The sequence below is a fragment of the Crocodylus siamensis genome, chromosome 12 (assembly GCF_052110815.1).
Source record: "Crocodylus siamensis isolate JL-2025a chromosome 12, ASM5211081v1, whole genome shotgun sequence".
Taxonomy (NCBI): Eukaryota; Metazoa; Chordata; order Crocodylia; family Crocodylidae; genus Crocodylus; species Crocodylus siamensis.
The window spans coordinates 24,645,710-24,669,293 of record NC_143406.1 but is presented as its reverse complement, the minus strand read 5'-3'; the positions used below and the strand labels follow the sequence as shown (position 1 = coordinate 24,669,293).

At 42.5% G+C, this 23,584-nt stretch overlaps 1 protein-coding gene across 2 annotated transcripts in view; it reads right to left on the bottom strand.

Annotated features, from left to right (window-relative positions):
- XPO6 (exportin 6) overlaps positions 1-23,584 on the bottom strand; it is a 94,208-nt gene that overhangs the window by 46,743 nt on the left and 23,881 nt on the right. For both annotated transcript variants that reach the window (XM_090023235.1, XM_090023234.1), the window contains exons 2-6: positions 20,226-20,316; positions 18,614-18,726; positions 14,280-14,477; positions 5,354-5,513; positions 4,685-4,762 (exon numbers count right to left, since the gene is read on the bottom strand). In XM_090023235.1, the coding sequence (XP_089879361.1) occupies positions 4,685-4,762; positions 5,354-5,513; positions 14,280-14,477; positions 18,614-18,726; positions 20,226-20,316 (640 nt within the window). The remainder of the gene's footprint in view (positions 1-4,684; positions 4,763-5,353; positions 5,514-14,279; positions 14,478-18,613; positions 18,727-20,225; positions 20,317-23,584) is intronic.

The following is a 23,584-nucleotide window of genomic DNA, read 5'->3' as shown; positions in this document are numbered from 1 at the left end:
GTCAATCTGATATGCAACCAATGTACCAGTACACCTCTAAAGGCTGCCCATGCCACATGTGACATGTGCCACAGGCCATCCAACGCCAAGAAGGGCACAGTTCATTTTAATGTCTCACTGGTAAAGGCAAATGCTCTGTTCTGTGAACTAGATGTGACCAGACTTTTAATCTAGTAAAGAAAAGCCTAATTGGAACCAATGGCTGTCAATGGAAGCCAGGCAAATTGAGATTAGAATTTTTTTATCAGTGTGGGTGATTTTAACCATTGAAATTACCAAGTGAAGTTGATTCTCCAAGTCTTGATTTGAGGACTAGCATTCATATTTCATCTCTCCAGCAGAGGTGTCGCATTATTTGTGTCACCACATTATTTGGCTTAGTATAGGGATAAGGGGTGAAATTCTATGGCTTGTGTTAAACAGAAGCTAAGACTAGATGATCTAATGGCTTTTGTTTTTTAATCTAAAACTCCCAAGGCTCATGTAAAGTGCTCCTTACTACCTAGTATTTTATTGCTATTAATATTTTTAAACACTAATCCAGTCACCTCTCAGTTTTCAAGCAATGGACATGCAGGCAATATGGCAAGACACTAAGTAAGAGGAAGACAAAAGGAAAAATACAGGTCTGTTACTCAGCAGAGAAACAGAACAAATAATGGAAGACAGAAAAAGATATTCAATGCCTTCCTCCCAGCAGACTTCACAAAAACTTTGTGACCAGATAAATATTCTTTAAACTTTTTCCTTCAGCCAAGTTAGATAGAATTTATTTGGTAGGGACTGATAAAATTGAGCCTTGAGTTTGTATATCTAAATCAATCTCCAAACCAGTGGAGATAGTACCCGAGAGCTCAGGAAGGCTGCTTTTCTTTTGTTTGTTTCTTTTGTTTTTTCTTGGGGGCAGGGAGGGGAGAAGTCTCAGAGGATAAAGAAGGGTTCAAAGAAAAACCTCCCAGTAAAGGAGGTACTTAAGAAAAAGTTAGATAAACATCTGTTAGAAGCCTAAATATTTTCTCCATCTCAGAAGAGGCAGATAAACTAGATGACCTTGAGGTCCCATTCCTGCTCTATAGCATATAAAAAAACCCGACAAGTCACAGAAATAAGTCTTTTGCCATAAAATATTGCCATGGTTCTGTCATGGGATCCTTAGTTTTGCAACATCCTTTTGAAAATGTTTACACCAGAATTAAATCTCAGAATCATATAAAGTTACCTCAATACTCACTACTCCTCTGTCTATATCGAAGGATTACTTTTTCCCCCCCACAGCTCCACACTGAAAGCTCTTGCCAAATTGCTGGTCTGCTGCGATGCCTAAATTATTTTCTGCACTGTCATTCAGTATACAGCCCCCCACTTTCCTGGGAACAGATAGCATTTTTTGTTCCTAGAAGTCCTTTGCCTAGGGCCCAGGCCTTGAATTGCATTTTATCAAAAAAATTGTTCAAATAGGCTCAGCTTGCAAAGTAATTCAGATTACTTTATATAAATACCTTGTTATTTACCAATGATTATTTTGCAACAAGTAATGCCAAACACTCAGGAACTAGTACTAATTAAGTGTTCTTCTGATTACACTGATCTTGGTAAATACATACTGTATTACAAAACACACTAGCTGAACAGGCTAGTAAGAGGTATCTTCTGATCAAGCTATATATATATATATATATATATATATATATATATATATATATATATATATATATATATATATATATATATATATATATATATATATATATATAGGACCATATATATATATATATGGACCAAAACAACAGTTCACTGTTGCAAAACACCATTTCACAGTGTTTTATTTTGTTATTAAATCAAATTATTTGCATTATTATTGACCACAGTTAGAGCTCTTCCCTTGTAAATGGTACCACTATTCCTGCTAAATTTCAATTTTCTACAGGGAACATTTAAAAAAAAAACAAAACAAATTATTTTTCTAAAGCAGTTTTGGATTTAAGATGCATTGCCTCCAAAATTCTGGTTGCAAGTTAACCTATGTAGGTTGAATAATTAAAAAATTATGACAACTAGAGCAGTTTGAATACAAAGGAGAAATCTACAGCACTTCAACCAAAGCTAATGTTTGAAGTCAAACAAGGAAGAAATGAAATATGCCCCAGCAGAGATTGCTAACTTTACTTTTCAGTAAGCGTGTTAATTTACAGGACAGTATAATTTAGAAGCTTTTATTGTAACTGAGCATCAAGCATTAGCATGGAGAAACACCACAGTCAAAAGAGGAAATTCCCTCTATGTGAAGTAAAAGAAATTCCAACCTTGCATAGAGAAAAGTCTAATTAGCACAAGTTTGTGAATTTTTTTTTTTTTTTTTTTTTTTTTTTTTGAGTGGAGCCAAACACAGAAAGGTTTTAAATGCAATTATCTGTTTCAAGTGACGCTCCATTATATTTCACATTCAGTTGTATATATTAACTTCATTGCATCACAGAAGGTGCGCTTATTCTGAGAAACAAGAAATGGGAAGTAAAAGGGCTGAGGCAGCTTGAGTTGGTGGAGACAGAAGTCCACCTAAGTGAACTTGATGTCACAAAGATCACTGATTATATTGACAACAAAGAAGGATGGGTGAGATTTGTCCCCTGTTTTATCCTATGGACCTGTAAGGTTCCCTGAACCCACACTAAAAAAAAAAAAAAAAGAACATCTACTGTATCATATTCTTTTATCTTTAGACCAATACGGCTACAACCTGGATACCTGACACATGGTACTAGGGCTGTGCAAAGCTTTGGTTGCCAATTCATTCAGAGGAGATTTGGCCTGATTCGGTGGCCGAATCTCTGAATCTGAATCAAAGTCAGGAGACCAATTAAAAAGGTCCGAGTCGATTTGAAGCCTCCAAATCAAATTTGGAAAAGATTCGGAGATGATTTGGAGACTCGGGCAGTCCCTGCTTGCCGCTGCAGAGAACTGGACCCAGGCTCCATGATGGTAAGGAGGGGGCGGGGAACCCCACCATGCCCCATCCCCTGCCTGTTCCCTCAGCCCCTCCTGAGCGCCCCCCGACCCCAGCCCACTCTCCCAGCCACACCAATGGCTGCCTTGCCCGGCCCCAGCATCCCAACATTTAAAAAAAAAAAAAAGCCCCGTTCTCACCAGCTCCTGCAGCGGCTGTCAGGGTTTCTGGGAGCTTGTGGTAGAGCACCCCTCCTCCCCTCACGTGCGCAGGGCAGTGGGGATCGCCCCTCCTGCCTGGCAGGAGCTGGAGAGTGCAGGACCTTTTTCTTTTTTTTTTTTTTTTTTTTTAAAGTGGATGATGGGACCAGGCAGGGCTGTCACTGACGGGCCTGGGGGAGTGCGTGGAACATGGGGCCTGTTTAATTCAGAGACTTGGCAATGGCTGAATCTCTGAATCAGATTTGGCCGAATTGATTTGGTGATTCAAATCACTGTTGTGAATTGAATCATTGTCCCCCAAAATCGGCCAAATCTGAAGCAAATACTAGCTTTTTCACACGGGCCTAGAAGATACCAAATTTCAGCTGGTTTTTTTTTTTTTTTTTTTTTTTTAAACTGAAAACTTCATCATTTTACAAGAAGGAAGCAAAATTTACCACCTGAAACCTGAGACCCTGCTCGAGCTAATTTGCATTGTAACAGAACACGGAGATACCTCTCCACAGAAGAGATTCTTGCCCAGAAACACATTCCATCTTTCCACTCTTCAGTGAAATATGAAACATCATAACCAGAAGGAAACATGATTTTACATCCTGGTTACCACCAGATAACTGAGGTAAAAAGACTTTCCCATCTTTTCTTTGTAGTCTAATCTTCACAAAATGAACTGAAGTGTTCCAAACAGGAGACTTTACTACACCTTCAGAATTCCTTTGAAATATGAATTTTCATTTCTACCTAGGAGAATTTTTAAAATCTTTGCAATCTCCTATGCCTGACGAAGGGTGCTTGTGTCCGAAAGCCTGCAATAAAGAAATTTTTGTGCAAAGACCTAGTTGGTCTAATATCACACCTCTGCCATGAGTTTTGATATCTTCAGTACTATTGTAATTTTAAACCTTTTTAGTGATATATCTTCTCTCTCTCTCTTTTCTTCCTAAAACACTTACCTGAAACTGGAAGGAGACAATAAGATGTACAACCAAGCAAGAGGCCAATAGAAATGGGTAGAGAAAACAATTTTTTCTTTTGGTTAAATTATGGATATGAAATGGAGCCACACTTATATTATTACCAAAGATGCCACAATCTTCGCAAAGCCTGGCTGCCCCCCACCTTTCTGTTCACAATTCATCAATGAATGTCAATACTGACACCTTGTTGTTTTGAACCAACTACTTCAGACAGCCTGCATTAATTCAAGAGGTAAGATATTTACAGTTAATATGCTACATGTGCAGTCTTGACTGGAGGATTCATGTTTTCAGCAGAGAATACCATGCGAGGGAGACCAGTGAAATCACTAGTAGAAGGAAAATACTATAGTATTCATAGGACACAACAAGACATCTTTCTGGTTGTAATTTGGTTAACTGTGGCTTACCATTTGGTAAGTGGACATTATGGCAAATCAGATAAAATGGGAAGGAATTTATGCTAGGTATTGCCAATCTAGAAACTGTGTGAGGCATAAAATAGTTAAAGATTCAAGAACTGAATTCTAGTGAACCCATACCACTTTCTCCTGAAGTTGGGGATGGTGGTGGAGTGGCAGCAGTAACACTGTGTTTGTCCCAGATGCTCTCTAAGATACCTAACAAGAAAGAGGAAGACTTAGGTCAAGTCATGTAGAAAAGAGTTCTTAAAAAATGCCATCTTAATTTAGAATAATAAACTCATATGGTACATTAAACTGATCTGACAAATCTAAGTAAATCTGGGCCAGAAACTTTCAGATGTTTACCTCAGATCTTTATTCTATTTTTTTATTGCAATGACAGCATAAAACCAACAAAGATGACTTAAAAAAGCTAGGGGATTACAATTTGTACAGCACTTTGAAGTTGAAGAGTGCTAAAAACTTTATTGAAGGTTAAAAAGAATGACAGTAAATGCTCATGCATACAGGCTTATCTGCTTGATCCCAGTCCTTGAGTATAAATCATCTATAAAACACAGCTATACTGTACAATCTAGTGTCAGTCAGTGTTTTACAAGTTATCCCATAAGCTATTTGGGCAGCAAGGTTAACAGCTTAGTTAGCAGAAAGTAGTACTTCATAGCTAGAGGGTATCTTGTTTTTAAAAAGTGAAGGTCCAACTCTACTAGCATCCGAGATGCTGGAACACTGTTGCTTAAGCCAGGCTGATACTTGTTCCAGCCCTGCAAGCGCAGTTATATTCACCTGTGAGAAGCCCAAGCACAGTTTGCACCTGATCCAGGAGCAATTTGCGTAACTCTTCTTTCCGTGCCACACTGAGATCCTCCCGTGGGCAGGCCAGCTCTTCTGATGTAGTCTTTAGCATGATCAGCCCAAGAGGAGTGGTCACAGGAGACTGAATCAACTGAAAACAAAAACAAGATGTGAACATTACGCATTAGCACTTTGTGGGTTTCTATAATGTAACAAATAAACAAATACAATGTTATAGAGGTTTGTAAACCAAAAAGATCAATGAAAAAAGATCAGCATTAATACATTTCGGGAAGCATCTTTGACTACAGATTATTTGTTGGCTTGTTTTTCAGTGTACTTGGAGATAAAAGGATCTGGATTCTTGCTTTCCTGAAGCACCAGTTTATCATTTTGTAAAATTCCAATATAAGAACCTTGGGATTTCAAGAGTGTTTTTATTAAGTTGCTATACATGTTTTGTGCTCCATATTTATAAATAATCTATTACTTCTTCATTTACTATCCCTTCTGCAGAGGTTGCTAGTCATTAGTACTGTTTCAGAATTTAAGGAGAATCTGGAGTACTGTGTTCAGTTTTGAACACCGGAAAGAGGCAGAGGTAAGGATTTGTGATGCATTTTATTGGCCCAACACTGCATCTGCTTCTCTCTCAGAGCTGAAGGACACAATGCCTGACAATTTGTCCAACATGTGTCCCAACTATATAGTTGGTCCAAAAAAAATACCACAAAAATCTTTGTCCCTCAGATATTTCCTGGACCATCACAGATGCAACACACTGACCAACTAGAAAGGGCTCAGAGAGCAACAAAGGTTTGGGTCTAGAAAACATGACTTACAACAAAATGTGAAAGAACTGGGATTATTTAGTCTGAGGAGGAGAAGATGGGAGGGTGGGGAAGGAGAGAGATTTGGTAACTGTCTTCAAATACCTGAAGGGTGGTTATAAAAGAGGATAGGGATAGACTATTCTCTGGGACCACAAAGGATAGAACAAGTAGTAAATGGTCTTACACTGCAAGAAGCAAAATTTAGTTTGAGTATTAAGAACTATGAGGGTGGTTAAGCATTGGAACAGAAGACCTAGATAGGCTGTGAATTTCGAACACTGTAAGTTAAGAGCAGGTTAGACAAACTCTTGCCTAAGATAGTTGAGACAGGGATGGATCCTGCCTTGATCAGGAGGCTGGACTATATAACTTCCTAAGGTTCCTTCCAGCTCTGTTTTTCTAGTATTCTAAGTAACTCCCTTAAATGGATAGGCTGCTCCTGTAGCAAGTTTTCACCAGCCAAACAGCAACACCATTGAGAATGTAGCTCTCCACAATTTTAGCACTATACCAACTGTCAAAAATCAGGAAGAGTAACTGGGGGTTCTAGTATCTCCTTGCAAATACACTTTTGTTATTTTAAATCATATTTAAGGAAAAGGAGTTCCCATCTCCCTATGTTTAGAAGTAATAAGAGCAGATCCAGGGAAAGCAATGGTTTCAGGGTGTCTAGAGGCTGGGTTAAGAATCTTATATTTTCCTTTGATTTAAAATCTTGTTTAAAAATGCTGGATGTGAAATACTAGGAACAATATTTTTAACCCCAAAGCCTTTCCAAAATCTTGAAGAAACCTTTTTTCCTAGTCTAAATATCAGATGCAATTTATAAACTCCTGTCTTTTCAAGGAACACCTGAAGACAAGCCTAATTATAGGGTAACGCTTGAAATTATAATCTGCTTTCTGAAGTTTTAGTTCTATTCATATCGACCTGCCTGACCTGATAGGAACTGGTTTATCCTGAACCATGTTAAAGCAATTCAACAGTTTAAAAAAGCAAAAGGGAGTCACCATACATGAAACTAGTTCAGCTGCACCAAAATTTGGTTTTCAGGAACTGGGTACAAGCATTGTGGTAACATGGGTGAATATAATTGTGCGACTGGCTACTTTGCACATTTAAGTTCTAGTTGGGGGTGAGGATCACTTGCCAAATATCCATAAAATGCATCACAGCAACTCCATTTTACTCATGGGTTAGAGCAGCATCTCTCTCTGTCTCTCCCCCCCACCTGTCCCCTATAGGGCACATCCACATATGCAAGCACGTACACTTGCAGGAGCTCAAATAGAAACTGTGTAAATTTGAGCTGGGGCTTTTTGCTTCAGCGCATGTGCTTGGACATGCACTTTGGTGTGGAGCAAATTGTGCCACTTGGGGCAAAATAACCCTGCCTGGCTCCTCCCGGATCTGCAGCCAGAGAGAGCTAGAGCCCAGGGCCAGCACCTGTCCTGGCCCCAGCAACAGAAAAAGCCACCCTGGCAAGTAGCTCAGGGCTCCTTAGCTCTCAGGAGCTTCTGAGGCCCAGCCAATTGGTACCTGGGGACACTACCCCTTGTGCCAGATGGACTGCTGAAGCAGCCCTGAGAGTTCCCTGCACCCTCTACTCAGCAGTCTGGCAGTGGGAATTGCTGTCTGGCTGTGAGTTGCTGCACACCTGCCAAACCTGGATGGGGACTGCACAGCCAGTAGAGGCATCTGCCCCTCTGGGCCAGCTGCCAGTGGCCTCTGTGCGGGACTACTGCCACTTGAGCCCCCTACCTGGCCATCTCAGCAGCTATCGCCCGGAAGATGGTCCGGGTGCAATAGCCTGCTTTGAACGGTCAAAGCATGTCCTCCTGGTCCCATATGGCCAGGAGGTCAGCCACGGCCAGCTGGGTGCCAGGTGCCAGCTCTGAGCAGGTAGGGTCCTGCCACTGGCCTCCCTAGCAGGAATTCTGGTGTTCCCTATTGGAAAACTGAAAAATCCCTGATAAAAATCTCAAAGTCACTCTTTAAACTACCCCGAAATCCATGTTCTTGCACACGTAAAACAAAAGACCACTATACAGAAAGACAGCAAGACAGAGACAGTGATCAGAAAATTAGACCCCTAGATTTCCAGGGGTCTAAAAAATCAAAATTTAAAAAAGTGGAGCAGGGCATGGTCTGGGACTGTGCCCTGAGGCAACCGGAGGCTGGGTCCTCCACGGAGACGCTCTGGCTGCTAGAGCATCTCTATGGTTGGCCCCCGCCCTGGTGCTGAAACACGTGGCCAGTTAGGCTGCCTGTTCGGCACCAGGGCTCCAGGGCAGGTGATTAAGGGGTCGGGGGGGGAAGGGGGGGACTGGAGGAGGGGGGAGGGGACCCCCGATGGCCCTGCCCACTCCCCCAGCCCCCCTAAACTCTGCCCTGGCTGGCCCCTCCCCCTACCAGCCCCCAGGAGGTCAAACAGCCCCTGCAGGGACCACCCCTCCCCTCAAGGCCCACATGAACCCCCCCCAGCCCCATGCCCGATTGCTGCCCCCATCCCCTACCAGCTGCTCCAGCACCCCCCCATGGCTGCCCCATCCAGCCCTACCTCCCACTCCCCTAGACCCCCCCAATGGCTGTCCCACCCAGCCTCACCCCCAACTTGCACCCTGAGGCCCCCATGGCTACCCCTACAACCCCAGGCACCGTCACTTAAAAAAAATATCCAGGAAAAAAAGCCTCTACTTACCTTAGAAGCAGGAGCAGGGGGGCTCCGGGGCTTCCTGGTAGAGCCCCCCGGGCAGCATAGGACAGGGGGAAGGGGGGTGGCAGCAGGGCCTGGGCTGGGCTGTTGGGGCTGTCACCCTGCCCCGCACTGTGTGGGCGAGGCCCCAGTCAGCCAGACTGCTGGGGGTGGGGGTTAAACTATGGGGTGGGGGGTCAGGGATTGGGGGGGCTGGCCAGGGCAGGGATCAGGGACCTCCTGGGGGCTAGTAGGGGGAGGGGCCAGCCAGGGCAGAGTTTAGGGGGGCTGGGGGAGTGGGCAGGGCCATCGGGGGTCCCCTCCAGTCCCCGTCCCCCCCCCACCCAACCCCTTAAAATCACCAGCCCTGGAGCTGAATAGGTGGCCTGGCTGGCCGCGTGTTTCAGCACCAGGGCGGGAGCCAACTACAGAGATGCTCTAGCAGCCAGAGCATCTCTGTGGAGGACCCAGCGTCCGGTTGCCTCAGGGCACAGTCCCAGACCATGCCCTGCTCTGCTTTTTTAAATTTTGATTTTTTAGACCCTTGGAAATCCAGGGGTCTAATTTTCTGCCCACGCTGCAAGTTTGTAGCACAGGGAACATTTTTTCATTCCCACATGTGCCTGTTGCCCCGCCTCGAAGGGGTTTGAGGTGGGGCAAAAGGCACGTGCACACTCATCTGGATGCACCCGTAAGGTTTAAACTATAACTGCACATCAAAAACTCTTATTTACAGTTTTTAGAAAAACCTAAAAATAAGCCCTCATTCTTTTCGTAGCTCACATTAAATCTTTTCTAGATTATTACTAAATAATCAAGATAAAAAGTGAAATTCTTCCTTCTAGATAACCTGTTTTATAGGTGTATTAATATAGATAACCAATCAAAAAATAATATTAAAGCATCAGTTTCTATATAACTGGGTAATTAGTCAGAGCAGGGACACCTTTTTGTTTAGACAAAGAAATACACTTTATTTCTCCATATTTAAGATATGACCCCATATTAATGCATCATCTGAAGAAAATATTTAGCTCAGAAACTAGAACAGAAAAGTTTAAATGAAATACAGAATGCCTCAAAGGCTTAAAATTTCTCCCTGAATGGTTTCAGACAATCTGAAGCAGCTTACTGAAAAGCAATGGCATGCAACTGCCAAGACCCAACATCCTATTACAGCATAAATTTATATTTTCACAAGTGTCAGTTATTCAACAAAGAATTGTACTGTCCCTAAAGCAAAGGTAACTATTACTTTTCTTTCTATTCAATCCCTCCTCCTCCACTCCAAAAAGTCCATCTTTTCTGAAGTAGTTCTCTCAATCTGTTTAGAGCATCTAAATGTATTCTGAATGCTTGAATAGCACAAGAAATTGGCACGAGTGATCTCAGATGAGAAATGAGTCGATAAGATAGTTTTTGTCAGATGCTCAAATAGCAAATAAAGCTAGGGACAGTGATGACCAAGATAAGATCCCCTTTCGTAAGGCTATGACTGCGCTGCTTCTTTTTGAGCAGCCTTTTGGAGGTATTCTGTCATAAACAAAACAATGGAAGCCATTGTTCACTCATTTCCCAAAAAGCCAAAAAGGAAAAACCTGAGCAACACATAATATCAAAGGGGCAATAAGCTGCCCCACCATCTACTGCAAGAGTCCATAACAGCTTAGCAATGAACTTGACCACTGAGGAGAACCACATCATCTTTCAGTTCTCCTGTGCAACATGAACAATGTAACAAGAAAGAAGCAATGTTTAGCAACCTGCATGCCATGGGCACCCTCCAGCCTCTGTCTGAGCCTAATTTGCATACTTGCAGAGCAGCCTTTTTTTTGCACATGAACTTTCCTACCCAGGAGAACCATACCATCTTTTAGTTCTCCTGTGCAATATGAAGTTTTGTTTCTACCTGGGAGAAATTTTACAATCTTTGAATTCCCCTTGGCCTGACAAAGGGTGTTGAGCTCAAAAGCTTGCAACTAAATTTTTTTGTGCAATTGTCTAGTTGGTCTAATAAAAGATATCGCCTCTACCCCAAGAGTTTTGTCTGCCTAACAGCTTAGAATGCATTTTAAGTGCAAACCCAGGTAAAGCTTCTGGAGTACAGGAAATAATCTAATCAAATGAATCAGATGAAAAATCAAATGAAAAAGAGCATCCAAAGATATTGCGTTAGTTTGTACATATCACCTTTCAGAAGTTTCTTGCACTGAAACAAGTATAACTAGTCCCATTATAATGCTGCTGCTTCCTGACAACATGCTTTACCAGTCCTTTATTACAATCATTGTAAGAGTACAAATTTGGATTCAGGAAAGATACAGAACCTAAGTAACACAAGGATTAACTTAAAAAAAAGAAACATTTACTCCAAAGTTATGTAATACACTTAGACTTAATGCTTGCCAGTGAATCTGACTGTATAAAAGTGCTCAAACACTGGAGCAAAGACAAGCAACTTCTGACAATCTAAACAGGGTGCTCAACCTCCAGCCTGTGGGCCAAATGCAGCCTGCAGAGCCACAGCATTTGGCCCATGGGTCAGGAAATTTGGCAGCAGGGGAACAGTGACTGTTAATATGACTATTCTCTCCTGCTGCCAAATTCCCATGCCACTCCCGCCCCCAGCTAGATAGGGAAGGCCACATTCTCTCCTCCCTGCACAGCTGAATTGGGGCCCTCCATTGCCCATGGGACTGGGTTAGAGCTGTGCCACATCCTCTCCCCACACAGGGCTGGGCCATACTCCCTTCCCCCAGTGTGGCTGAATTTATAGCCAGGCTACTCCCTACCCCATGTGACCAGATGGGGCCCCAACGCACTTGTCCTAGGGCACCAGATTGGGGCCATGGGGTGGATCCAGCCTGTGGAGGGACCAGACACTGCTCATCTGGCCTGCCAGGGAAACAGGTTAAGCACCAGTGACCTAAATCATTATATTTTTATAGGTATCCCAGCCTTCCTGTATGAACCCTGATGTCTCTTAAGATAACCAGACAGTCCATTAACAACAGGTTCTTCAATACTAGTGATAAAAGCCCAACCATCCAGGGTTTTGTAGATCTTACTGCATTAAATTTTACTAATACCTACTGTATTAGTTTTATGGAGTCTACAATGCTTCAGGTGTTAAAAACCTTGGAGACCCTTGTAGAAGTCTGAATGAATCCAGCTTTCCTTTGGCTACCAGCTGGGGGTAGGTCAGGGTAGACAACCCCTGGCATGGGTGCCACAGCATGGCATGCAAAGGCATTTTGTTTGGCACATGTTGTTCAGTGGGGGGAGTGGGAAAGAAGCTGGGACTAAAACTGCCACAGCAAGGATCATGTCCCTCACAGCTCCCCCACCATCCATCCCTGGCACACCGACATTTTTCAAGTTAAGGTTACAGGTGTTTTTGGCGCACTGCCCAAAAATACTGGGGACCCCAAGGCTAGACGATCTATTTACGATAACTGAAATCAGAAATTTTCATGTCTTGACTTCTGCATTTGTTTGTCACTAAAAAAAAATTCACACTTGCATGGCTCATGTGGGGGCTGGGAACTAGCTTCTCACTGCTGCATGCGCTCTGGAGAGGCGAGGGGGGGAGGGGAGCATGCCCCTAAGACTTGTGTGCATGGTGAGGATGGATGCAGGCTGCCTGATGTGGGCTCAGGGCTTCTTGCCTTGCTGCAGTCCCCTGGGCCTCTGCAGCCCAGAGTGTGGGACTCAGCAAGGCAGGGCAAAGTGGGGTGGGGAAGCTCACCACAAACCCTGCACCACCATGGCAAGGCACCTCCCTACTTGCCTACCAGTAGCAGTGGTGGCAGTGAGGAGTTGTGCCACTTGCTGCTACCCAGTGAGCAGGGGGCACCTCACCATGGTGATGCAGAGCTCCCAGTGGCAGTCTTTTCCACCTGGCCCTGCTCTGCCCTGTTGCGCTGGGTCCTGCCCACTGGGCTGCGGAGGTCTTGGGGGGGGGGGGACAGCAGGGCAGGGAGCCTCAAGCCCATAGCTGGCATTTGCTTCCCACCACACCCAACAGGCTTCATTCCTGCCCTGTCACCCATGAGAGAGAGAGAGAGAGGAATTGGGCTCTGCACTTTGCTTTGCCGCAGCTACCACCCCCTACAGGTGGCAGCTGGGGTTTGGGCACTGTTGCGGGGGGGGGGGGGGGGCAGGGGGATGGGGAGTGAGGGGCAATAGCATATCAGGGCTGCTCAGTGCCACAAAGTGGGGGGGGGCGTGCTGAAAATGACAGTTGCAGTTGGATCTGCGTCCTGGTGAGCGAAGGAGGCAGGGAGAGCTCTGATTTTCCACGATAAAAAACCCAAATGCCAAAATTTATAGGTATTTAACACTTATTTTATTATAACAGTTGAGGCACTGGCAGGCTTCCAAATTGATTTAAAATTGTAAATACATCAATAAAATAGTGTCCAACTGATACATCCATGTATGTAGCATTTCATTTTAATCATGGAAAAACTTGGATTTGGGAGTTTTTAAAACAGAGAATTTGCCAAAAATTTTTAAACAGAGATGTTGATATTTTAAACATAGAAAACAAAGACACCGGCTAATCACGGGTGCATGGATAAAGATTATTTATTATTTTTGGCAGATATGGATGGCTGATTATCAACCAGCCATAATCAGCCACTACTGATCTGATAGCCAATATACAGCCCCAAAGCTTGGAGAGCAGTGTCTGGCCAGTAAGTCTGTAGGGGGGATGGGACATAGGGGGACGGGCAGATTGAGGGGCCCCCCCAGCTGGGCAGTGCCTCCCCTGCATCTACCCACTCCCTCCCTCACCATGGGAACCTCGATCTGCTCCTCCCCCTCCACTCCCCTCCTTCCCCCAACAGATTTACTCATTGGAAGCTGCTCCCCGCGCTGCCAGGCTGCATTCCTGGCTGCATACATGTGGCATTTATTGGCAACATCATCTGTTGCACTGGCCAAAAAAAGCTGGATTCCCAATAACGTCAATTTTCCTTTTAATCTGTGCTGATCCAATATGTACCAATATGTCAGTGCATTTCTACTCCTAATGACCCTGTTGACAATATTATCCTCCCTAATTTTCCCAAGACAGTCAATAAGGCAATAGGAATGGTCTCTAAAAGTCAAATTGAGTTTGATGGCTAATAACTATTTCTGAGAGCAAAGGAAGTGTGTGCACGCTTGGGGTGGGAGGGAGGGGAGAGGGAAAGGGGAAAATTCTACTTCCTCTTTAGCTTTTCTGATCAGAGAAAAATGATCAAGGAAATTTTTTTTTGTTTTCCTCCACTCTTTCCTATTCATTAGAGAATGTTCAGCCAAAAAAAGGTGTCCCCATTAAGAGTTTTACTTTGGCTTTGTTTTTCAATTTAAAAGAAGTTTTCCAAAGACTTGTTCTTACCTGTAAGATATTTGTGAAGAAGTCATGGTAGAACATAGGCCAATCTTGTCGGCCAATGTCTACAATGACTTTGCAGAGCTTGTTCCTGATGAAGTAAGGCAGAGTTTTGTGATGGGCTAGAAGGAGCTTGGGCAAGCAGCTACGGATTTCCATTTTATCTTGAGATGGGACCCCGAGCCACATCTTATTGATCAGGTTCTGAAAGAAAAGAAAAAGGCACACTGAAACTTAGCGGACTGTAAGAAGAAAAAGGACTGGTTTTAGTACATCATTATGGTTAGTAATTAGACATGATGTTTGAAGCCCTGGATGAATAGGCATTACCAGATGCACAGTCCTAGGAAACATATTTAGCATTTGAATATATTCTTTTTGAGAGTTTTACAACCACAAAACACATTTATCCTCAACTAGTGCATGGGTGACAGACTACACCTAGTTCAGGAAGGGGGGCGCATTCCAAATGTAGCCACTTTAATTTATTGCCAAAATAGGTAATTATTAGATAGGTGTTAGGAGAAAAACCATGGCTGAACATACTATTTAATCTAGGCCTGACAGCTATTCTCTTTGTGGTCCTCGAGAGATTTATAAAGGAAGAAACAGAGGAAGATGTTTGAGAAATAGGTCCACACACAACAGGAGGATGTACTGCTTCCTGTTCATAAAATGCTTTGAACATAAGCAGCAGAGCATTTATATAGTATGTGTGGTTAAAGATAAGCATGTTAATTGAACATATCCCAAAAATAAAACCCAAATCTCAAATTTCTGAAGTTCTTCCTTTTTTTTCCCTCCTTTACTTCTACACGTGTTGCTATATGACAGCATAGATCTAAATGCTCTCCACTTATCCAATGACCCTTTTCAGCAACATGGCTTGAATGAACTAGAATTTTTGTAAAAATGTCATCGACTGACAAGTCACAACATAAAACAATTCAGACTGGAGCAGAGCCGATTTCTGTATCTGTAAATACATACATACATACAGCCATCTTCTTTAACCTTGGGACAGACAGATTTCCCCTTTTGCTTTTTAAGTTTTGCTTTTCTTTCAAGCTGTGCTTTAGCTGAAACTGGTGAAGTACAGGCCTTCTAAAGTCTGAATCCAGAAAGTCATGTTTCAAGGCAACAGGCTTCTAGAGAAAGAGTGCTACTTTAAGAGAAGAGCTTTTAGTCCCCTTAATAATGAGAAAAATCCATGAGGTGGCAGAGTTGCAAATGACTTTTTCTGCAATACTATAACCCATTTAAAGACTCTGGAGCTTCAGTGGCAGAGCCTCTTTAATAGGTCAGCGGATAAAAGATTCAGGAGGCCTGCTTTTGAGATAATAGTTTTACCCAGCCTTGGGCACATAACAAGGAGCAATTAAAGACTAAAAGCCTAGTCCCTAGGCCAGATTCAGCTCAGAGAGCCATGACATCTGACCCACAGGGCTTCCCAAGGGCCTGGAAATTTGGTGGTAGGAAAGCAGTGGCAAAATTAATTGTTGCTGTCCTGCTGCCATATGTTCTGACCCACAGGTAGCCCTGCGAGCTAGATAGTGGTCCTACATGCCACTGTGTGGCTCAATCCACGCACGTAGGGCTGGGCCAGCGTGCAGCTGGATCTGGGCACGGTAGGCTAAGTCCATGGACTGATGCCACAGGCTAACCCTGTGCCACTCATCTGGATTCATGCAGCTGGAAGCCCAGGGGCCACTGGCTAACACCATCAGGAAAATCATCATAGAAGATGGAAAGCAAGCATAGTACTTGGGCTCCATTGCTATTTACACAAAAAAACTACCATGAAGTCTCTCAAAGAGGTCAGCATGTTATGGCAGGGAAGCTAATACCAGAGGTATACCTCTAACAAGAATTTTCTTACAGGAAAAATATGGGGCATAAGCAAAAACAAACAAAACAGTACACGAATACCCTTCTAATAAACGGTTTTTAAAGTAATTTCAGATTTTTTCCTGTGCCAGTAAAATATGGGAAACACTTTTTAAGAATTCCATCTTACAAGGCTAGTATAACTGAATTTTCACACTTATTTTTGAGCTTTTTAAGTGGTAGCCCTCATCCACCTGCTTACTGCTTTGGATTACAAGCTCCTCTTCACTAAAGGCAACTGGCGGTTCTGGTTTGGAGGGAGCAAATGAAAAAACAATTCATTAAATTTCTGCTGTTCTCTTTCCAGCTATCCCAAAAAATAAGCACTGAAGAACTTCTTGAATTTACTGACCTTCTTTTACTGATAAATTCACTGTTGACATATAGCTGATCAGACAGCATTAGAATAGTTGGAATCCATTTCAGGAATTCCAAGAACTAAAAACTGAGATGGATTCTAATCTCTGAGCTGCTGAGTTATTTCTTCAGAGTTTATATACAGGACAGTAATTTCTTTATTCTGCTAGTTTCTGGGCACAATCATTTTTAAGAGCTAAATTTTTCAGAAAGACAGAAAGAGACAGGAATCAAACTTGTTTTTCCTGCCTCATGAAAATCAGTCCAACTGGAGCATGTAGCTTTAAAATCTTTTCTTCGACAACAGTATGGTCTCTTATTTCTGTTCTAGTTAGCCATCTAATAGGAATGATAGTCTAGTGCTTAAGGTGCTAGCCAGCCTGTGACTTCAGAAACCAGATTCAGTTCCCAGCTCCACTACAGACCCTATGCTTTCTTCTGGCAATCTGTTTTAATTTGTCATCTGTATAACGGTAATAAAGAGCACTGCCGTACCCAAAATATGAGGACAAATGTATTAGATACTTGTGAACTGCCTGTCAAGAATGACAGGCGGTGGGGGGGGGGGGACGCAGCACCACCACCCACCACCCCACACTGCTGCTGCCTCCTGGGGGGGGGGGGGGAGCTTGTATGCAGTGTGTGGCTGCTGCCACCGCTCCGCATCCGGCCACGCACAGTGCCCCGCCCTGAACATCTGGTCCTGTGTGCCCCCCCGCCCAGTGCGGGGCAGTGGGTGGCCGCTGCCACCCACCATTCAACATTGCCGCTGCTCCACATCCAGCACTGTGCCCCCCCCCACTGCTCCGCATCTGGCCCCATGCCACACCCTCCTTCCCCGCTTCGCATCTGGCCCCACACCACCCTCCCCGCCCTCATTCTGCACTCGCCTGGCCCGCTCTGCTGGAGCCACAACCCACCTGTCATTCTTAACACAACACTGGCTGGAAGCCATGCCCTGCTGGGAGCCACAACCCCCCCAAGAGTGTTATGGACAGATGCACAGACTAAACCCCCCCCCCCTTTTTTTTTTTTTTTATATATATATAATACACAGACACATACAGAATTGAGGTACTCGGGACACTACAGCAATGGAGGTATTATATATACATAAGACAGCCCTGAGTGAGTTTGTCAGTCAAGGAGTCAGCACTAAATCATATTTATAAGCCAATTTGCTTCATATTTAGCCCTGTAGTCAGGGGAGGCCAAATGTGATCATAGCCACATCGCTGCCTTACATGCCATTAGTGTGCTAATCAGGTGTGTTAATCATGCTAATCTGAAGAGTCATCCAGATTACTGACAGACATGTAGCCTCAGTAAATATCATCAAGTCAGGGTGTAGCTTACTACCCCTCTGATTTTCATGCCTTGCCTACATTTTGACAACATTTGGTAATATCTGAGAGAAGCACAAAAATGAATTTTTAATGTAGCACAAAATATTTGTTCCTCTACCACCATTCTTCTACCATGAATGTTAGTTAAAAAAACAAAAAAAGAACAACACACACCACTATGTAGAGTTACAAGGAAATTTCTTTTTATTTACAGTCAAGTTGCAAGCCAACGTTATGCACATGCTACTTATGGCAGAGTAGAGGCCAGAAGGGCACTCTCTATTTACCAGCTGAGAAGCAGCTTTGCCTTACTCTCAGCTGCATCTCAAATTCCCAAAAGTGAGAAGTGCATCTCTGAAATGAGTAGCAGCTTCCAGGCGATAAACACAGCTAAGAGAGTGACACAGACGTATAGCAAAGCTTGCTACCTATTACATTTAATAGGTCCATTGCATTAACGATTCCACAGAAGTTCAGGCAATCCTTTCATACCTTGTAAGCAACTAGCAATTCCTTCAAATCTTTGCATGTGAGGCTTCACATTCTTTGTTCTTTTCTAAAACTATTTTTTAAAAATATCCCTTCATGAGAGCACTACAGAAGCTGTGTCCATGATGCACTTTAGACTTACAACCTTTATAGTTAAAATTAAACCTTTAGAAATTGTGCTAAACAAGAGTTATCACAGAAAAATCCACTAGTCAGGCAGAAATAAGGTTCCAGAAAAGTTACCTTAATTTTCCAACTTACCTCAAACACAGTCAAACTGTACATCATTACATAGTCATTTCTTGTGCTTGACAGGAAATACAGGCAAAACCTCCAGGCTCCTATCTGCTGGGCAAAGTTATTCAGAAGCTCCTCTGGAAAAATATCAGCAAAAAACATGTGCATTACACAGCACAGCAGCATGGTATACCACCACCATAATATTCCCATGGCATTAGAAATGTGAATAGAAATTAATACATTCATTATCAAATCTGAGTTAAAGTAGCACAGCTTAATAATGTTCACACAACCAAGTTATTTCAAAAGCAACTACAAAACCTACCCTCTACAGCCTTCAATGTAAGGTACTTAGTATTGAAACATGCACAGTTTTAATACTGATGCTCTACAGCAGAGGTGAACACGTGACTGGGAAATTTTAGGCATGGAGGATCCTGACTTGAGCAGGTGGTTGAAGTAAGTGACCTCCTGAGGTACATTTCAGCCTTACTGTTTTATGATTCTACGAAACAGCTTGGTAGGTTTCAAGGTTAAAGTTCCAGTACTATCACAGCAGAAAGGGACCAAGAGTCAGATTCTATTTAAACTTCCTGTTGCCTCCCAACTTAAAATTTCCTGCTGGTGGCACCAGGGCATAGAAGTTAGCAACATACCTAATGCACAGTACTTGACAATTTTCCATTTAAGGAGGGTATAATTTAAGATTTACTGAAGAAACAAACTTTGACCTTCTATATTAAATAAGTGTCTTACTACAAGAAAAGAGAGAGAATAGAAATCAGAGGCGGCCTGTCAAGTTCTTTGCCTAGTCAGGCCTATCAACCATTATTCTGGGAACCAACTTATATCTTGCAAGTGATCTCCACTGGTCTTTTTACTCAGATGCACAAGTACAGAACACTGAAGTTTGCTTGTAATCGCAGATACAGCAAGATACTCCAGATGAGTCAGACTGTACAGCAATAGCTCTTCTTTTGGATTTGCATGGCCATATCATTTCCCTTTTATTTCTTAGTACTAAGTAAGCATGGGGCATGAGACACTTGGCACAGTGGTTCTCTATCAAGTACAGCAGTTCATAGGTATGGAAGAGGGCATTTTCTTAAAAAACGACCAATTTTCCACCAGCCTTGAAACCAGTTGATTCTCACATCTGCTACACTGGGCTGCAGCAAAACCCAAGGCATTATTTTTATACAGCAGGAGTTTCAACCACATAGCCTGTGAAGCAGTGTCATCAGGCCCACAGGGCTCCTAGAGGGGCTGGGAATTCAGGAGTCGAGCCCACCACCAAAATCCAGAGTATAAAGCCCCACCAGGGATGCGTAAAGCCAGCAGTAAGGTAAGCAATGGCAACATAAACCCCCTGCCTCTCCCTAATGTGGCCTAGTCCATGGCTCCTGAGAAGCCCAGCAAGTTTAACACCCTTTCTGTACAAAGATCTTTGAAGCCACAGATACAAAGTGTGCAAGCTATTCTAGTTTTTCTCTGGGACTGAAAGGTTATACCCGCATCACACACAGATAAAACAACTGAATTATGGAATTTGTTCTTGCTGTTTGGAGGTCCTATGTTTAACCAATAATGTATGACTGTAGACAGCAGGAAAGTAAACAAGACTTTTCCTTACCTATCTCGCGCTTCCGTTCGTTGGTTGTGCAGTTATGGAAAAACTCTGTCATTAGACTCTCCAAAGCTCGCAGCGAGGCCTCTTCAGATGCCTGACAATGACATTTAAAAAGAAAAACAGTAAGGAACTGCATCTTTAGCTCTGGCTCATTTAGCAGCAAGTAGAACTGATTTCCACGTAAGACAAAAGGCTCAGAGGTCAATAGACTGCATACTGGATATGCACTCTCACTATAACAGAAGAGCAGCATGAGTTTATACACTGCAGAACAAAGTCAGATACAGACACACAGAGTTTGCCCACAACAAGGAAAAAGCTTCAAATGTTGTTTTAGAATCTAATTTGTTCGGCCTCCTTAAATAATAGGAGCAAACACTTTATAAAGCAAGTTTCATCCCCTTTCAGTTACAGACACTTGTACTCAATACAAATTAGTTCCTCCATTTGAAATAACTTGGTCTTGTGTGAGAATTAAGATTAACAAACCTCAGAAATTCAGAGGAAACAAGGCATAGCAGATTGAGCACAAGACTGGAAGCCCCAAATCCTGGCACCTATTCCTCCCTCTAATACACTGAGTGGCTATCTGTATTGTAAAGCAATCAGCAACACCATTTGGTTCAGGGTGGGAGGGTAGTTTGAAGGATTAATTTCTGTATGGAGCTATGACAGAGTGCTAAATAAATGCTTAGTAATTTAATTCTTTTGAAAATAGTTCAATTTTTTGCAAGCATAAATCAGCTGTCACTTGGGGTTTAGAAGCCCTTAAAAAGCAAGGATCTGCAAGAAGCAGCTGCAAGACAGTAACAGTTTTATATCTCCCCAAAGTATTTTTGCTGCTTATGGCAAATCAGACTAATGCCTTCATTTTATTGTCTGGAGATGGAATGATTTTGTAGAGCTACAGCTAGGATGCTACCCAATCAACTATTATGGCTGCATTGTCCTTGCCTTTCTCATCTAACGCCTGTAACGGATACCTTTAGTCTGTTTATTATTAATGGCTTTGTTATGGAAGAGATATGCCATTAGTCATTCCTCCAGTATTTTGAGCTAATGCATTGCTCTTTCAGGAATAAAGTGCATTAAGCTTTGAAGCCCAGACCTTCCTCTGCACTAAGGAGGCATTTGTATAGGAAGGCTGGAGTCTCAGTCCTCTTGGACATAAAAAGAAAAATCTAAAATGAAGCACACTAGAATTAACAGGTAGCCTTTTTGGAAAATGAGGCTCTTCTTGCCCACAGAAGCAGCATGAGCTCCACTACTACTAATCCCAAAAAAACTGGTATCCAGGTTTTCCAGAGCTCTGCTGCAGAGCCAACTGAGGAAGGATATTTTTATCTTCCTCCAATTAACTTGGACTTCGATTTTATACCTGAGGAGAACCAAGATCTTAACATCAGAGAGGGAGAAGATAAGTAGAGCTCTGCTCTCCTAGTAACCAAGAGGATGCTTGACAGGATTGGGTGCATTTTCTGCTACTTAGCAGGAGAATGCACCATTTTCATCATGCTTTTTTTTTTTTTTGAAAGAAAGAAGAAGAGAAATTCTGGAGAATGTCACCATAGAAGTTAAAAATGGATTTAAAAAAAAGCCACAGTCAATAGAGGCCTAGATCATCTTTTGTCTTAAAGAACTGCCAGAAGTCTATTATAGTTTTTTTTAAAATCGATATAGATCTACTTCTTTGCAAACAAGTAGCCACATGCCTAATAAAGTTTGTTCTCAAGTTGTTCCTCCCAACTACTGCCTATTTCTTCCAATTTGTTCACCCCTTCCTGGATGACGGCAGTATTATACAGTTATTTTTGAGAACTTTTAAAAAAATTCAGCGTATCACTTCCAAACCTATAACACAGCCATTATGATATATCCACACACTCCTTTCTGTAGTGTGGCATGCATACCATTTCAAATTCTTTCCTACAATATTAGCTACCCAATTAGACCTGAATGTACAAATCTAACATTTTAGTGTATACTCTCGCTGCCAAAGGGCAAACTTTAAATCATAACATTGGCTTCAGGTGCCAGAAACGGAAGAATGAATTGCAAGTAGCCAAACTTCGGAAAGTAGCCAGTTTAATCTGTAATAAAAGCATTTTCTTTCAACCCCATTCTTTATGTGACTAAGGAAGGCCTCACAAAAATGATAATTCATTGACAAAAAAATATTATTCATCCAGTAGCACTAGAACTTGCATTTTTTTGACCAGATATTTTTTGATCAAGATTATAGCAATTTTACTAAAACTTTATAGGCGTTTTCTTGGCATAAGTATGATTTTACATTGCTTTTGACACATTTCTTAATGAAAATTTGTGCTTTTCCTGTGGATTATTTGGACTCAATGCCTTTTTCTTTGTTTTCTTAAATACAATTTTTGACCAGTCATTTGACTGAACTTTATTTAATTAGTCAAATACCCAACCCTAATTCTACCCTTCTCAAAACTGCTTCCATGTTTTTCCTATCTAAAGAACTGTTAAAGTACAAAAGGGGGAGGGGAGAAGACAAAATGATAGAACTAATAAGTGATCCAATTTCTGAAGTGTTAGGCCCTTGACAGCTCCTCATACAACTTTCACAGGAGTCACTGTTTAAAATTTTTGAAAACCAGGTCACTTACTCTCTTCACGAACCTGCTTTTTCTAATCCAACTCAACCAACCACAAACAAAGATTCGACTCCTAAGTTGAAAAAATACATAGAAAAAAAAGAAAATAGAAATTGCTATTATGTCCTGATCACACAGCCAATTATTAAATAGATATGGATCAAGAACATAGATAAAGCTTTTAAAACTTTTTTTTAAAGTTGGGAACTGCAACATCCTCATTTAGCTTCCCTTCCTGCAAATGCCAGAGACATGAAAACCCAATGGAAAAACCTTAAAAGATGCATTTGAAAGTACACACTGAAGTTGGCTAGGCTTCAACTAAGTTAGATTGGGAGCAATAGCAAAATACTACCCCTACAATATCATATTCCCCACATTTCAAGATGTAGAGAACTCAATAGCTGGTACCAAATGAAGATGGCAGGGGAGAAATTGCCCGAACTAACTAGAACCTAGAGCAGAGGTACTCAACCCACAGGCTAGATCTGACCTGCAGCACTGTGTCATCTGGCCTACAGGGATCCCCACAGGTCCATTGAAGGAGTGATGGTACCATTTCCTTGCTGCCAAATTTCTAGACCCATGGGGAGTCCTGGGCACTGCACATTGGATTAAGCACCTGATCCCAGTGCATAGGGCTGGGTGAGGACAGCACTTGGCCCCTGGGTCCCATCTGGGTATGCAGGGGCAGTGCTGAGCCCCAGGACCCCATCTCGATGTTGGGGGTTAGGAATAGGC